Consider the following 17,313-nt stretch of genomic DNA (forward strand, 5'->3'; position numbering starts at 1 on the left):
AAAGGAGCTAAATTATTATTTGTCTCATTTACAAAAACAAATTGTTTACTCAGAATATTATCTTAAGGGGATAACTTCATTTCAAGTTGTTATTCTTATGGAACTACCTTAAGCAAAAGGTTTTGAAAAGAGAAATATTTTGAGACCATATTGTTTGATAAAAAGAGTATTTCCTATCATTCCTATGAGAGCTGCTCAGCTCCTTCTTGCCCTCCTTAATGATTGATACTGTGCTCTGTATAGCATGGTGTACACACACACACACACACACACACACACACACACACACACACATACAGAGAGAGAGAGAGAGAGAGAGAGAGAGAGAGAGATAGAGAGAGAGAAATATATATATATATAGAGAGAGAGCGAGCGCACTAGTGTGATTCCTAGGGCAAGTGAGCTAATTTAATTTTTAACAAATACTTGAGATGATTGCAGCTTTTAGAGTTATCTTTGGTCCATTAAACAGTGCATGCCACAGACTGGAGCTGTCCCACAGTATAGCCTTGTGCAGTTCTTATTTCCCCATTAACTTCTGTGTCTAAGTTGAGGAGCACAATCCTTATTAGCACAGGTAGCATGTCATGACATGTAGCTTAGCGTCTGATAGAGTACATGATAACACAAATTAGGAAATGTGTCTATGTATCCAAAGCACTGGACTTGCTTTTCTTATCTAAAGTCAGATGGAATTTAATAGAATTTACAAGTTCCCACTTTACTAAGAGCTGTACTAAATATATTGAGTGAAGCAAAGATAAGATATTAGTTCTGCACCGAGAAATTTTTAATCAGTTATAGTATTTTTCAGACCTGGCCATCCACTAAAATCACTGGGATAAGGAAAGAAAAATAAGAGGCAAAAGTATCCCAACTCAAATGACAGTGTATAAAAGCAGTGCATGTCGGAGAATGGTCTTGCAATTTGACACTAAACTCAACAAACCCTGTATAGTTGATTCCGTTCAAAACAAATGGAAAAAAAGGTTATAAGAATAATCAGAACAACTTTATTAGCAGTAGTTCCAAATTAGAAATCATTCAGATGCCATCAAAAGATGAGGGGTGGTGGTTCCAATAAAAAATTACTGCATAAAAGTGCAAGAGAAGGGATTCCTGACACACAGATCACAGAAGAGGGATGCTGTATATGTGACCGGGCTTTACATGTTGATCTTGTTAGTAGAAGTTCTTGAGTGGCCAAAAGCAATGTATGATAGTGAAAAACAGATACACAACAGCAAAAATAAACAAAGTGGCTTCCTTCGGGGATGGATGCAATGACAGGAATTTCCTAGGTATGTAGAAATGCTGTCATTTATAGATTTTATGGCAAATGTCACTTGGGATTTGTGAGAAAGGCCTGGCTGCATTCTCTCTTCTCATCCCTCTTACCAACTGTAAGTCTCTCGCTGCGTAATTCTCAGAAGCTGCCACAGCAATTCGAACTGTAAATAGGATATAATTCAAAGTGGGTCGATTAGTTCTCTGTTGCCATTTAAACAAAGTGCTGTGAGTAGGTGATGTGAAATAATGTAGACTTACTACATTGTTCTTAGGTCAGAGATTGGAGTCGATGTGGCCGCATTTAGTGCTTCAGCTTCCCCAGTTCAAAATCAAGCTCCGAGCAGGACAGTATTTCTTTGTAGGAACCCTAAAGATGACTCACTTCCAAGTTCATCTAAACTTCTCACGTGATTCAGACTCAGGTGGTTCCTGGTTATTTGCCAGGAGTATTCTCAGTTTCTAGAGCTGACCATTCTTTCCACATCCATCTTGAAATTCAGCAGCAATGAGCCAGGTCTTAAGACTTCATATCTATATGGTGACTCCCCGCCCCTGACCCCTACAAACCTGCCTCTGCCTCATCCCTCCTCTGCTTTCCCACCTCTGGCTCATACTGAGGGATATGATTACTTATAAGTCAACCTGCATAACTCGGAATAAGTTTTCTGTACTAAGTAAGGTCAGCCGCTTTAGTATCTACCAAAACACTTACTGCCAGTGTTTAGATAAGGATCGGATTGAATGAGAGAGAGAGAGAGAGAGAGAGAGAGAGAGAGAGAGAGAGAGAGAGAGAGAGAGAGACAGACTGACAGACAGACATATCCATTACATGTAAATTGCTGAGGACTTTTAGGCCAAAGAGAAACAATCACATTCTACAGGCAGAATTTAGTTGTCCTTTGAAAGACAATCTGGATCCAGAACAGGAGGTCTTTTTGATTGGGGGCGAGACTCAGTGGAGTTGCCCAGTGTGGAGAGGGAGAGCCCGGGCAACAGCATGTGATACATTCAGAGCAGCCCTTCCACATGAATACACACTCTGCCTGCTAATTATTATTTACAGTGAGAGTTATTCAGGCCAATGTAGCATGAAGTCAGAATTTTATTTTAGATCAAAGTATAAAATAGAAATGTCAAAAAGTTTATGCTCATTTACTGGGCACAGTTGTACTGTTTTTAAAAAGACTGGGGCGGTTTATGCTGAGATTTTTTTTTTTATGGTTCCACCTTCACATTGACTGTTAGAACTTGGTAGAAGTACACTTGGAAGAATAAAAATCTATTTCCATATTTCTACATTTCTGAAAACTCCCAATCTATAATCCAAGGAATGTGACATCACATAAAACTATGACACTCTCACAGTATTGTGTCCACCCCTCCCCACGCCCCGCTCTCTGAGCACAACTAGTGGTCAATGTAAGTACAGACTTGGGAATGCTGCACGGTCTTGTGGCGTCTCTCTTTTGTCTACTTAAAAGTCACATGTGACATTCAGTGTTTTGTACATAAACTGTATTAAAGAAGAATTCTTCCTGTGGAAATGCCCTAGGTTTAGTGCTACTTAAAAAAATGGCTGCATATACATTTTTGTTTTGAAAGATATGTCTCTGTACAAAACATTATAGAATATTTCCTGCCTACCTTTTAAAAAATACAGTATAAGTTGTTTTTATTAAAATTTCTGGAAGTATATGTGTAAGATCTGAAATACTGAAAGCATTTCAGTAAGTAGCTGGTCCCTTTTAGAAGGTGGATATGAGAATTAGCGAGGCTATGGTGGCAGGGAGCCAAGGGGCCTTTCACTGGGCACCATCAATTTCTCTTTCCTTTGCTGGTGGATATTCTTAGTCTTCCCCAGGCTTACCTCACGTCTCTCACCAGTGTTTGTTTTCCTTCCTTCTCTTCCCACCTTCCACACAAATCTGGAATGATGTTGTCCATGTGATCACAGGCCCATGAAGGAAACTCATTCCCTCTGTGGTTTTTTCATGACGGTGCAGAGAGAAATAGTTATTTCTTGGCATAGGCTGTCTGAGTCGGTGTTCATGCTAAATCCTTCCTAGCAGAGCTAACTTAGCTCATCGACTCCTGCAAAGGAAGCACAACTCCTCACTGTGGGTGACAGCCTTGGTCACTGTCCTGCCTCCATCTCTACCGACATCTTGATTTAAACATTGCATTTTATATTCAAAGATGGGACTCCTGTTTCAAATCTGTCCTTTTCTGTTCGTTTGCTGCTTTATAAAGTTAGGATGAATTCACTGGAAGCTCTTAAATATGTTCTTCATCTCTGTGTTCTCTATTTCCACAATAGTCCTGATTTTCAGGGTATATGTCTTTGCCTGTCCACTCTGTCAGTTGCTTATATTTCTCTGGAAAAAAATGATTTTTTAAAGAATGAAACCAAACCAACCAAGTAACATGGGCTGGACCTTGGCCCCCTACACACATGTAGCAGATGTGCAGCTTGGTCTTCATGTGGGCCCTGAACAACCAGAGTGGTGGCTGTCCCAAAAGCTGCTGCCTGTATATGGGATGTGTTCATCAGGCTGGGCTGCCTTGTTAGCCTCAGTGGGAGAGGAAGCGTCTAGCCTCACAGAGACTTGAAGTGCACGGGTGGGAGGAAACCCAGGGAGATCCTCACTGGTTCAGAGGAGAAGGGAAGAATGATGGAGGAAGGATTTCGGGAGGGGGTGACCAGAAGAGGGGTTAGTGAGAAGGGTATAAATTGAATAAGTAAAAAACAAATTAAATAAAAATATTTATTCATGTTCTTTTCTTCCACTGTTCAAAACACTTAATTCAAAGCTTAATTTGAGGATCCTCCCTGTTGTAGTCCAGCAAATATTGGTAGGACTCAAACTGATACACAAATTGTGTGTGTGTGTGTGTGTGTGTGTGTGTGTGTAAAAACCAAAAAAAATTACGAAATAGACATATAGAGATTTGGAATAGTGTTTATGTTTAATAAGCCATTCAGTCTTGAAAATCAACTTTAGCAAGTAATTTTTGTAATCAGGCTATTTGAAAACAGAGATACCACCATTTCAAAGCCAACCCTGCACGTGAACACACACACACACACACACACACACACACACACACACACGCAGTGAATAATATCTGTACTCATATACAACATTATTCCTTGGTTCCACAGAGTGTATCCTTGTTACTCATTTGCTAAATAAATTGATAGCTCTTTGACTGGCCATATACCAAGCCATATATAACCTATACCATACTTTATTATGGTTTAGGTTAGGAAGTTAAACCAATTCGGCTATAGGGGGTTTTCAAAATGAAAGTAAGAACAATAACAATAGATTTTACTACATTTTAGATACAATAATTTATAATTATGGTGAAGAAAATGTTTCAGTGAAGAATTATGCAGCTTTGGAAAAGTAGTATTTTAATGGTTGTTATCAGGTGAAAAAAAAATTCAGCACAGAATCGCCAAACTCTAGTTGTAGGTCGTTTTTCTAAGGCATGGGAACTAGCATTCAGAAACGATTCTGGTATGTATGTTTAGGAATTGTACAAAACAGTGTCAAATGTGGAATGACATCTCTCCTGTAAAATTTCTGTGTACAAATCTTGAGGACACTCTAGTATTATTGGTGGTGTCAAGGTTGCCATGTCTTAGGTACTTCGGTGTTTAGTGAGTAGAGGCTGCTTTATTTCTGTACTCAAATCTGCACTGGTGCGACATATACTTAATAAACTACACTAACCATGCTCAAGTGGAGGAAAAAGTGTTTGCTGTATGGCTATTCATTTCCCTAATCTTTTGTTTTAAAAATTAAGATGTAACTTGCACTTTTTGAGGTAAGCATATAAAATTTGTTTTCCATAAAGTATATAGAAAAATGTAAATAGGAACTTTTAAAGAAGTAGTCTGTTAATGTTAGTCGTCAGATAAGAGTGATCATCCAGAGACCTGTCCGTTACACAAAGGCTTTACTAATCTCTGAGGTCATGGACTTGTTGTCTGTTATGGTGGAATGACAGTGGGCCTCAGTGTGCTGCTAGCCACTGACATCTGGGGCTGTGTGCAGTTCTCTGAAGCATGAGGCTTGATTTAGGAATCTACTTAATCCTCTAAATTCTGTAATTCTAGGCCGTAAAATCTTTTATCAGGGAATAAAGAGACTAGCTCTTTGTCTTTGTAGGAAATAAAAACCCAAAGGTTTTATAATTTAGCTAGAAATAGGTAATTCTAGTGCAATTATTATAATGGTTAAACCCTGAGGAAAAGGCATCAAATGGTGATGTAATCTGTAAGCTATAAGCTAAAAATAAGATAAATAGCAATTTGGGGACACATTGTGGTAGCATTCTGTCTGAGTGCCAGCAGGAGCCAGAATTCAGTAGGATCATCACAAGGCTTCTTTCTTCCACATACTACAGTGTGACTGTATACGGAAACGTATTTGTAAAGAAGTACATTTCAAACAACACGACTTTTCTTACAGATATAGAAGTTTGGTGGTCCTTTCTCTGTTGTGTCTGCTGTGTTGATTTCTTTAAGTGCTAGAGTACCATGCCTGGCCATAGAAAGTCACTGCTTCAAGGCTATGTGGCAGACACAAGACTCAGCTGCTTTTGAGTTTGGGCTCTTCTTGGTTTGGTTTTGGAAAGATAGTTCTAGTTTTGCCTTGATGGGGTAATAATATATATGGTTGCATGTTGTAAACGAGCTTTGCTTGTGTTAAATATTAACAAATCCTCTGGTCTCAGAATTAGTATATCTCAGAATTAGTATCTACTCACAGTTAGGTCTCGTTTCCCCTGACTTCACTCATCTAGTATATATCTGCTTCATGTTGCATTTTGTAGGATTTAACAAACAGCAGAAAAAAATTAACTAATTCTTCCCCATATGGATGTGGAAATTTTAAATTTCTTTGCCTCCTTCTTGTTAGCTATCTGTCTGGAGATGAAGCAGTCTATCTTTTCAGAAGGTACCCAAGTGAATTCACACTTAAAGGACCCACAGGAGATCCAGAGAGAGCCCTGGTGCTAGGTTCAACCTGGAACAGCTGGAGGGCTGGGAGTGTTGTATTTGCTTCTCAGAAGAGATGTCACTGAAGCTAGCATGAACAGACTGTAGTTGTGGGGCAAGTTGGGTGTGGTGGTGACTGAAGATTTCTCAGTGTTTCCTGAGGCACTTGCCTTGCTGGGGGCCAGTTTGCTAATGTTAGGAATGGAAGATCCATTTTATTAGAAGTGTACAGAATCTGGAAAGGCTCTGGATGCATTGGTGTTCCTTACTTTTTTAGGTAAGAACACTGAAGAATTATCAAGGGTAGGCTCATGAATGACTTGAGACTTTTTTCAGGGTCTCTCAGACAGTGTCTATTGTCAATAGTGTGATCATTTGACTGCTGAAAGGCCCAGGGAGAATAAGACTGAAGGTATGCTTTATTCTTTTTGAGAAATTTACAAATGCAACACCACAGTGTTTTAATCTCTAGCTGGAAAAGGTCACCGCAGGCTGTCAGAATTGACAAGAAAGGAAGCTGAAAACAAGGGGATTGAGCTGGAATTAGATTCCGGGGAGAGAGGGAGGGAATTGATTGTCACAGCTCAGTGCTAGTGAAAGCAGTGTGGTGACCATCCTGACACAGCAGACACTGTCAGGGTGGGGCCAACTCAGTGTCCAGAGTGGTAGGCCATTTGGAAACCAAACGTGGGAACAGGAGGTAGGAAAACCCCATTCTGTGGGGATGGAGCTGGCCCACGGGTACCTACTTCTGTACAGCGGCTGTTTCTGAGCTGAGGAACTCTGTCCGGGTTGTTCAGCTAATGTTTGCTCGATAGCGTCCATCTCGCAGTAGGTCTGCAAACCCTTGTATGCGAGCATGTTCGTGAGCAAGGCCATCGCCAAGCATCAGTGATTCTAGATTTGCTAATAGATTCTCTCTGATTACATCAGTGATCTTTTGGAAAGAACTACTGGTTTTCTAAAGACAACTCCTGTGCCATTTTCACATAATTTTTATATCCTCTAAAGATACCTGCTTTAAATGAAGAATAATGGTTACTGCCCTTGAGTTTAACTGAAAGGCTGAGCAAATTTAAAAATGTTCCTACCATAAAAGTATGTTTAATCAACATTGTGACATGGCCTTATTTCCATATAACCGTACGTGTATAATTTAAATTGATTTGCAGTAAGTTAAAATTGCCTTATAGCCTACCACCCAAAGAATTCTAGAGCTCTGGAGCTCTGTTTATTACTAATAAAAGATACGTGTGGCCTGTTAGCTCTAGGCCTCTAGACACACATGCACACAAAAGTGGAAACTAAGAAATGGGTTCCAAAGCATATCATCCATTCTTTGGTTTGCAGCCCTATAATAAGGCACAGATGTTTAAGGATAGTTTCTGGTCCATTGTAGCATTAAGAATACACTGTATTTACATTTGAACTTTTCCAAGTTTGCCCAGCCCCGTGCTTCTTTAAATACTCTTGGTATTTCAACTAGTCTAGAACTAATAATTAAGCTTAGGAGCACCCATTTTTCTTGTATATCTACTCTTCTTCTACAAAGATTTATTTATTGTTTAAAGTTTTCAAATCTTTGGAGAGAATCATGCAGTTTTGCTTTCAATTTTAGCTACGCAGTGTTTCTAATTTGAATTATTTGTCTAATGAATCTTTCCTTCTTTCTTAAAGATATTTATCATGAAGTTTTACCCACCTGAAATTTTTCCGATTTTTCTCAAATATATCATTTAAAATTATTATTGAGCCACAAATATGTTTAATTAAATTACTGGGAGAAATAAGCTTTTGGTCCAAGTTTCAAACACTTTATGATGCATCAGTGCTGAATGCCTGTCTTAAAATAGGAAGAAAAGCAACAAAACTAAAACCTCTTTAAGTTGCCTTATCTTTGAAAATATTAAGAGATGAAATTTTTGATGAAAAATACTGGGATTTTCTATAGAATATGATTTACTTTCTGGGGAGAGAATGAGGGAATTTCTGCTTTTCAGTATAGCTTACTTCTTGGAAATTTTTAATAATTCAAGGAAGTAAAAAATAGTGTCTGTGGAACATGAGCAGACTTGCCAGCTCTTGTCCTGAATGGCTAGTGTCTGAGCACTGCTGTCAATTGTGAGGATTAGGTACTACTTTGGGCCTTTCTTCCTTGAAATGTATAGTTTATCTATGGTGGAATTCACATTTCAGGTAATTTTAAAGTATTAAATATAATGCAGACCTTATAGTTGTTTTGTGGGTTTAAGTATATATCATCTGCTAGTTGATATTAATCTCAGAAAAGAAAATGTACATACACACACAGAAGTTAATCTTCCCAACTAGGACGTTAACGGACTAGACAAGAGTTAAAAGTTACATTTAAAAATGACCTTACTGAGCTCTCTCATTTGATAAGCAGGAAAAAGTGGGTTTCAGAGGCAGAAAGAGTTGTCTGATGCAAAGGACCCACTAGTGAGCTAGCATATAGCTTAGGTGTAGAGAGGGTCCTAGCACCTGCAAGGCCTTCAGTTCCATTTCCCCCTTAAGGACACTTTTACCCTGTAAAAAAAGCCCAGTGCTAATTCTTAGAAAGTTTTACTGTTATATGGTACCGAGCTGTAGAACTAACCTTTGATTATGGATTTCCTGGTTTGTTTGTTCGTTTTTCCCCTGTGATCCTAGTTTAAGAATTTGTATTTCCTGATTCTCAATCCATTACACTTTTCTTGGATTGAGAAATATCACATTGATTAACAGTTTTTAAATCATGCAAAAAATAGCTCGAAGTCATTTCCCATCTGTAAATGGAGAAGACATTTACAAGCAGTTCCTCTTGGTCACAGATGGGACAGAGGAATCCTGTACCTGCTTTACAAGGATCTGTGAGGTGAACAGTTGCTCAAACAACAGGAAACCATTTGCCGCCGTTGAAAGCAAAGCTCATTCTAATTAACTCGGAGTGGTTTTTCTTTCACATTTTATAAAATGAGAAAATAGACAATAGATCAGAGAGAATCTATGTCTGGGGGAAAGAGTATCATTTTCTCCCCTAAACTTGTACCTGCAGGGCAGCTTTGTAGACACATGCACGTCAGAACATTGTAAGCACGATGTGTAACTTACTGAGCTGGAACTAGCAGGCAGGCAAGGGTATACTCGAACGGTCCATTATTTGTGGTCATGTGTGAGACCCTGGGTTCCATCCCCAGCAGGGAAAAAGAGAGCAGTTTAAGTATCCGAGTTCAAGGGACAGTTCTATTCTTTCCTAATTGCCTCGTTTGTAAACTAATGAAGTGCCTCTTTAGCTGTGTGTTAGAGCCAAGTGGTGGAATTAAATAGCCAGGTGGAAATACACGGTACCGAGTCTCCATCACCAGAAAACTTCTACTTTTCAGTAATCCCTGGACGTGGGCTTTAAAGCCTCCCATGATTCTAATGGGCAAACAAGCCAGTGCAGAAGAAGAGTTTAAAGATCTTTTCAAGGACATATCATTACCCATTCCTTAGTTGCCTGTGTCACATTAATCTAGCTTTGTGCTCTGTGTATGTTTCAGAAGGAGCCTCTGGTGTCTCTGTTAGCATCCATATCGAATCTCTACCCATTACCTTCAGCAAGCAGTCCTGAGATGCTTTTGTGATAGCCAGACTTGCCTCTGCAGAAACCCCAAACTACAATTCCTATGTGCGTGGTAGCATTTGGATACTTGGAGATTACTTGCTGGACTTCACCCACAAAGTTACCTCTTCTGATTCTTGGGACAGGGATTTGATATATAAAATAAGCTGACCTAGAGCTAACGGCATGCCCAAAGCTGGACTGGAACTGGTAATCTTTCTGCCTCAGCTTCTGAAGTGCTGGGATCTACATGTAAGCCATTATTTCTGGCTTTAGTTCCCTTTTCTTAGGACAAAGTATTTTCTCTTAATCATATGGCATTCTTAACAAATCTCAACATCTTGTTTGCTATGTTCTGGAACATCACCTGCTCTTGCCAAGTTGTTCAGCAGAGATGGACACAGGTCCCCAATAATAGAGGAGGGAACAAAAAGTTGGATGAGTGTCAGGTGTCCTGAGCAGGGGTCTACATAATCTACTGGTAAGCACAGTAAGTGGCACCATTCCAGACATTCTTCAAGTTTTACTAAGTGACAGCTCCTTAAAATATGTTAACATGTTGGGATAAATTATTTAACCTTCAAGTTTTTAGGTTTGAAAGGAAAGACAGAAGAGCAGAACAGGTAAATACCTTGTCTCTGGGTTATGATGCCTGGGGTAGATGATGATTGGTGATACAGGGTGTAGTAGGTCCTTGTAGCAGTTGACACAAAGGGATGGCATGGCAGCCGGAGCACTAGGCAGCTGGTGCAATTGTGTTCATTGTCAGAAAGCACAAATGAACACCAGGGCTCTCCTTGCTTTTCCTTTTCATTCAGTCTAGGACCCATCCAGGTCAGGGTGAATCTTCTCACCTCAGCTAAAACTCCCTGGAATGCATGCACACACAAGTCCAGAGGTGAGTCTCCCGTGAGACTGCAAATCTCAAGTTGTCAAAGATTAGGCATCACCAGGAGCATTTTATTCCAGAGCCTGGTGCCATTTAACCTGTTCTTAGAGGTTTCTAAGATGTAAAATAAGAATATTAATTTCTAAGTTCTTTGTCCACTCTGTACATTAATAAATAAAATTAACAAATTTTGTTTATAACAAATGTATCATCATATGTTCAAATAAATTGATCTCTTGGTACTGTTAGGAAAGTAATGGAACTAATAACATTGTCTGGATTTTCATATATAACTAAGATTCTTGTTATTTCTTAGTTAAAAATCAATGATAAGAAAATTAGATTCTAGATCTGAAATTTTTGCGAAAGAATATGAATTGAACCTTGTAGAATTTTGTATGATTTTACAAGAGTATAAAGTTATAGTGTAATGTTTATTTTTATGGTACTCTCAATTTTATAATAATTTCTTTCTCAGTTAAGAAATTTCTAAAGTAATTTTCCATATAAAATTTTTATGCTAATTATAATCTATCACTTATATATTTTAAATGAATTTTTAAGACGGCGTTTGTTAAATGTACCAAATGGGTTTCTAAAACATAGTTTTCTCATTCAGATGGTCATTGTCTCCATTGAGCCAAGTAGGTCCTTTCTGGCTCTGCATCACTGGACAAATCCTTCAAAGGAGGATTCTTGGTATCCACTGGTCCTCCTGCTCTCACAGGGCTGCCTGAGATTCGCTGATTCTAAATTCTCTGCGAATGAATTCCGCAGTCTCCGCCTATTCATTCTGAACTGTGGGGGCCATGGGACCCTCTGTGTGGTTACTTTAGCTTCAGGGGTTTGTAGGGCTAATTGTAGAAAGGCTAAGATTAATTTTTTTTTTTTGTTCACCAGCTCAGAGCATGATGGCGAGTGAGTACTGCAGGCACCCCAGCCATCATTTCTGACTGTATGCTAAGGTAGCGTGGCCCTGTGCGGTGTCTACATCACCTTCTAAATGACTGGGTTCAGGAGGATGGAGAACAGTGTTTCTGAGGACAGTTAACAAGGAACTGTAAGCCTTCATCTTAGGCAAGGACTGTTGGTTTGGTGACACAGAAAGCCTTTGTACTGATGTTGCTGGGTTTTGGAAGCTTTTGATTTCAGCTTTAGAAATAATCATTGAACACCCGCAAAAACATCAGAGTGGGAATGCATGAGCCTCTTTTATTTTATAAATAATCATTAAACACCCTCGAAAACATCAGAGTGGGGATTCATGAGCCTCTTTTTATGTCGACATTCACATTCACTGACAAAACTTAAATCCAGAGAGAACTTTGGAGACTTTCTACACAGTCACTGTATACCAAAGAAGGCACAGAAACTCCACTGGCTCAGTGGCTCTATTTCATATAAATAAGTCATGTGTATATAATTCATACATGCTTTATAGTTAATATAAATGTTTAATATGAGTACTCGTAAAATTTGAGATTTAAAGGATTAAGTAATTTATTAAGGACAATAGATTAGAACTAATATTCGTTCTGTCTTCCTTCTTTCAGGATTAGTGAGTGACCTTTCTATGTTTTCCTTGTATACTAGGACCAATGTTCATCAGTATGAAGAATTATGGAGACTTTTAAGTAGCAGTAATTATTTTTCTAGACCTTTGAACGTTCCCTTCCTTTATTCCTGTAGGTAGGATCTATATTTTCGAGCTAGTGATCTATATCTATAAGCAGAAAGTGGGCATGGGGATGGATTTCCCAGTACTTGTCATTTGTATGTAAATCCTGTACAGTATCTCTTGGCCTCTTGTATGGTTTAGTTAGAAAGCTTTTCCCCTTGTTTCTCTTACTCTCCGTAATCGGACTTGGAATTCCTCATCTTATCCTAAGTGACTTGCAGGCTCTAAACTTGTCCACTACTGAGATACAGAGATACTGAAGGTCAGGTGAAGATTCACTGCATTGATTGGCTTTTTCTTTGCATTGAGTGTGGGAAGAGTAACGGGACAGAAACTGAGTAGGCGACACTGGCACGGAGCACTCACCTGCGCTGTGTTGCTAGGCCACCTCTTTTCAAGAGAAAGTTTTGTCCAGGCTCGACAGAGGTGGTTTTTAGGAACTGAGAATCATCCCCGCACGTCCTCACTGTGTGCACCCCTCTGTCTCCCTTTCTTTGGCAAAGGTCAAATAGGAGGAATTCCACTCAAAACGCAACAAGGTCGCCTTCCTCAGCACTGTGTCTGGCGCAGAAGAGAGAAAGCTTCAGGGATTCGCAGTGCTGTGACTCATCTGTGAGCTTCAGTTTTCAACTATGGATCTTCCGAGTCTAATGCACTCTAGAAACTTCATAGAAACATTGACATTTAAAAAACACTAAACTTTCCAATTTTAAGAATTTTACATTTTCCCATAACAATATACTTGGTAACTAATTTTTACTTTTTTTTAAATTTATATTTAGAAGTAGTGAGAGATTCTGTAGTGTTTTGTTTGTCCTCTTATTGTCTTTTTCAAATAAAAGGAATCCTGATTGGATATTGTGATCCTGGTTTCACCTGTTACATGTTTTCATTTTTAATCTTTGTGGGCATGAGATATGACATATTATCAAGGAACGGCACCTGATGCTCTATGACCTATGTCCTTATCTTTGCCTTTCATTTCTATTATATTATTGTGATTCCCTTTCCAGTGGTTTGTGGGCTTTATGCACTCATCGGAGGGGAGGGATCTGTCTGCATTTGGTCTCTGAGGTAACTTGTGAGACTGCAGTAATTGTGAGTCTGCAGAGGGTGTGTCTCCAGGAAAGGAAGGACGTCTAAACCAACTGCCAGAGAGAAGCCAAGGAGCCCCAGCCTACAGTTGTACCATACTCAGGTATAAAATGGGGTGTCTTGATTCCCACTGAGTTCTGCCCACAACTTCGCATGCACAGAGCAAACTTTTCAGTATTTTAAGCCAACAACATTGTGGTTGCTCATTTTGTAGAGATTGTAATGGATTACTGAGACAGGATTTATATCCTGCAAACCATCATATCTTTAATCTCATCATATCATCAGTTGCTTATCGCGTCCGTTTACTGCTGTTCTGTTATCCATGTTACAGCGGGATCTGAATGGGACGGGCAGTGTGTTAACTATGGTACTTATTTTCAGTAGCTGCTGTGCAGTTAGTGACAATCCTTTTTTTGTTAAATTTTTAAATTATTCTTTGAGAAATTAATGTTTTTATTATATCCACCACACTTTTTGTTACCCACGCCAACTCTCTCCAGGTCTTTCATCTCTTATTTATCTTTATTTTTAGTAGAACCTACTGAATCCCATTAGTACTTTTCATAAGTTCACATACATGGGGACATCCACTTGGTGGTTAACCTACCAGGAACCCAACTCCTAACAAAAACTGACTCTTCTTCCCCTAGCAGCTAGCAACTACCACTAGCTCCCCAGCTAGGGGTGGAGGCTTGTAAGCACATCCCAATTCATTATAGAATATTGATTGGTTTCATCTCATACAGTCAACCACAGCTACAAATACTATGAAATCTTGAGTGCAAAGGTCCTGTCATTCCCAGAAGGCCCTGTTCCTACTTCCTCTTTTGCCGTGTGAACCTTCTGGGGAGGCTAGATAATGTTTCTGTGTATGTCTTTCCATCTATCTGTCCATCTGTCCATCCACCTACCCATTCATCTACCTGTCTGCCCATCCGTCCATCCATCTATCCATCCATCCACCTGTCCATCCATCCATCCATCCATCCATCCATCCATCCATCCATCCATCTTTGTCTGTGTATGTGTGTTCCATTTATGGTTGAATACTCTAAGGATACTTCCTCTCTCTAGTCTGTCCAGTTTTGAGTATGACATGAGTATCATGAATCACCAACAACTTTTCTCTGTTTTACAGGAGGAAATCCATGTCTGGTATGGCAAATCTGGCCAAGAAAATGTATTGCTGGGTAGCTTATGGGCTCCAAACCAAGTCCAATACTGTGGTTTTGCTAAACGGAGATAGTATGGAACTGCCTTCTAAATAAAGATCTGTGCACTCACAGATGAGTAGAGGTCTCTGGGAATGTTAGTCTTTGTCCTTTGGACCGCTGAGAGAGACTCACATCTGGTGAGTGGGCCTTTCTACCATTCAGAGCAGATGTGTGACTCGGCATTCCTCTACAGGACAGAGAAACAAGTGGTTTCATGCAGTTTTTTGTGGAAGAAAAAATGATCCTTCTGTCTCCACAAAACACTTGATTACAAAAAGACTTATTCATAAAGAGTCTTTTCCTTTCACCTCTATAGTCACCTCTCAGTCTTCTTGAATAAGATTATACATCTATTTTTTTTAACGGATACAGAATAAAAAAAAAGATACATGAGAAAATAAAATTTTAAAGCAAGGCTGAGACGTTCCAGGGGGAGTTTGCAACGTATATCTCCTGTTCAAATTATAAGTGTTCCCAGGGCAACTAAGAAGGTAGTTATTTAGTTTTATTTTAAAACTTCTGGAAGGATCTGGAACATTTTAACAGTACAACTTTTAATTTCCTGAGCAGAATGAATACTGGTTTTAAGGTCCTTGCATCAGCTTCTACAAGCAATTTCCTTTGAAAGCTCAGGGTAGCATTTTTCTCATTTTGTTGTCACTGTTTTTATATTTAAAAATTAATTGTTTTTTTTCTGTTATCTTTCTGCCTTGCAAATCCAGTCTTCAAATTCTCCAAAATAGTTGATTTAAATGAATTACTAATATTATTCTTGATCTAGTTCAATATTGGATGGATAAGATAGAAGAGTTCAAAGATTAGACTTGCTTTTCAGTTCAACAGAGTGGATCTTGATACACACACCTGATGGTGTTTCTTATTTTGCGATTATGACTTTAATACTTTATAGTTGAGATAAATGGCCTGTTATATTGGGAAAAGAATGGTTTTGAGGTATTAATGAAAGGATAATATATTCCAGGGGTAATTTTTTCTTTTCTTCTTGCTTTCTTTTTTTAATTTTACTTTTTTTTACTCTTTTTTGAGATACAGGATTTTTATTTTAAATCTAACTTATTGTCAGTAAGACTAATCTAAACTTTGTCCTTAGATAAGTGTTTGGGGGATGTGTATTTTAATTTATATCACCCACGATGGTATGTTTACTTATTTACATGCTATTTTTAAACTGAATATATTTCTCAGTATATAGTATATTCTGATTATTGTTTCTACTCCCCCATTTCCTTACAGTTTCTTCTACTTTCCCACCCACCCAGATAAACACCCTTTCCTTTGTTCCCCTCATTAAGAAACAGATAAGCATATTATAATAGTAATAATAATAAGTAATTTTTATAAAGCTATCAGACATATAATAATAACAAAAACTAACGGGTATCTAATGATAACACAACAACAACAACAACAACAATAACCTAACTTTAATACAAAATAAAACAAAACAAACTAGAATAGTACAAAATAGCAAACAAAAGTGAACCAAGACAAGCACAAGAAACACATCATGACACTAAGACACATACTTCACACACAAAGAAAATCCATTAACACAAAGTTAGAAACCATAGTCTCCCAGACAAAGCATTTTAAGTCCCTCTCCAAAAACAAACAAACAAACAGAAAAACCCAAAACAAAACAAACAAAAATCTCTGATAATACCATTGAGTTCATTTTGTGTTGGCCGTTTCCAGTTGCCCTTAAGTGTGGTTCGTACGCCCAGTGGTATTTCATTGGTGAAAACGAATTCTTTGTAAGTGGTTGTGAATTGGAGATAGCTTCTATGTTAAGGATGGAGGCTGTGTCTACTTCCCATCTCAGTACTTGAGCCATCTTGCTTAACCCGTGCAGGCCCTGAGGAGCTGCCACAGCCTGTGAATTCATATGTGCTTTAATTTTGTTGGGTCTTGGTATCTAGGTTGTTTGTTTGTTTGTTTGTCTACCCAGTCTCAGGTTCTTGGCCAGCTGGGCAGTGCTGGGCATGGGTTCTATCTTGTAAAGTGGCCTTAATGCCAACCAGATAGTTGTTGGTTATTCTTCCGGAGTAAAAGAGAACAGAGAAGGATGGTATTTTGGAGGAAATTCTAGTTTTCAAAATTTTCATCTTAATCTAGCTACTCTTTGGTTCCTATTTTAACCCTAGAACTCAGGCTATTTATGTGTTTGTTACATTTTTAAAATATATCTCCTGTGAGTCTTTAGTATTTTAAATTTTCAAAAATTGATTGCTAAATATTCAACCCAGGACATTGGCCCCATTTGGACATGGGAAGATTTGGAAATGTACTTGGTTATTAGCACCTGTTCAGATAGCTGCTATCCATGTTGAGTAGAGGCCAGAAATCATAGTGATTACTCTGTGGAGCACAGTGTCTGACCATGGAAGGTAACCAGGAAGTGGTTCTTGAATGCATGTGTGAAAGATCAGACAAGTAACAGTGCTATAAGATGTCTTTCTTTTCAAATAGTTTCATATATATAATGTTATTTTACAAAGTTGTTACACG

General features: G+C 38.6%; 1 protein-coding gene across 33 annotated transcripts in view; it reads left to right on the forward strand.

The window, feature by feature from the left end:
• Psd3 (pleckstrin and Sec7 domain containing 3) overlaps positions 1 to 17,313 on the forward strand; it is a 563,941-nt gene that overhangs the window by 383,194 nt on the left and 163,434 nt on the right. For 9 of the 33 annotated variants that reach the window (XM_039094961.2, XM_063275393.1, XM_063275392.1 and 6 more), the window contains one exon: positions 12,976 to 13,336. The exons of 18 other annotated variants lie outside the window; for them this stretch is intronic. In XM_039094961.2, coding sequence (XP_038950889.1) covers positions 12,976 to 12,984 — 9 coding nt within the window. In that variant the 3' untranslated portion in view covers positions 12,985 to 13,336. Of the gene's footprint in view, positions 1 to 11,694; positions 12,041 to 12,975; positions 13,337 to 17,313 lie in introns of those variants that run through there. 6 more of the 33 variants (XM_063275387.1, XM_063275388.1, XM_063275403.1 and 3 more) reach the window with 4 other exon arrangements.

The sequence above is a fragment of the Rattus norvegicus genome, chromosome 16 (genome assembly GCF_036323735.1).
Source record: "Rattus norvegicus strain BN/NHsdMcwi chromosome 16, GRCr8, whole genome shotgun sequence".
Taxonomy (NCBI): domain Eukaryota; kingdom Metazoa; phylum Chordata; class Mammalia; order Rodentia; family Muridae; genus Rattus; species Rattus norvegicus.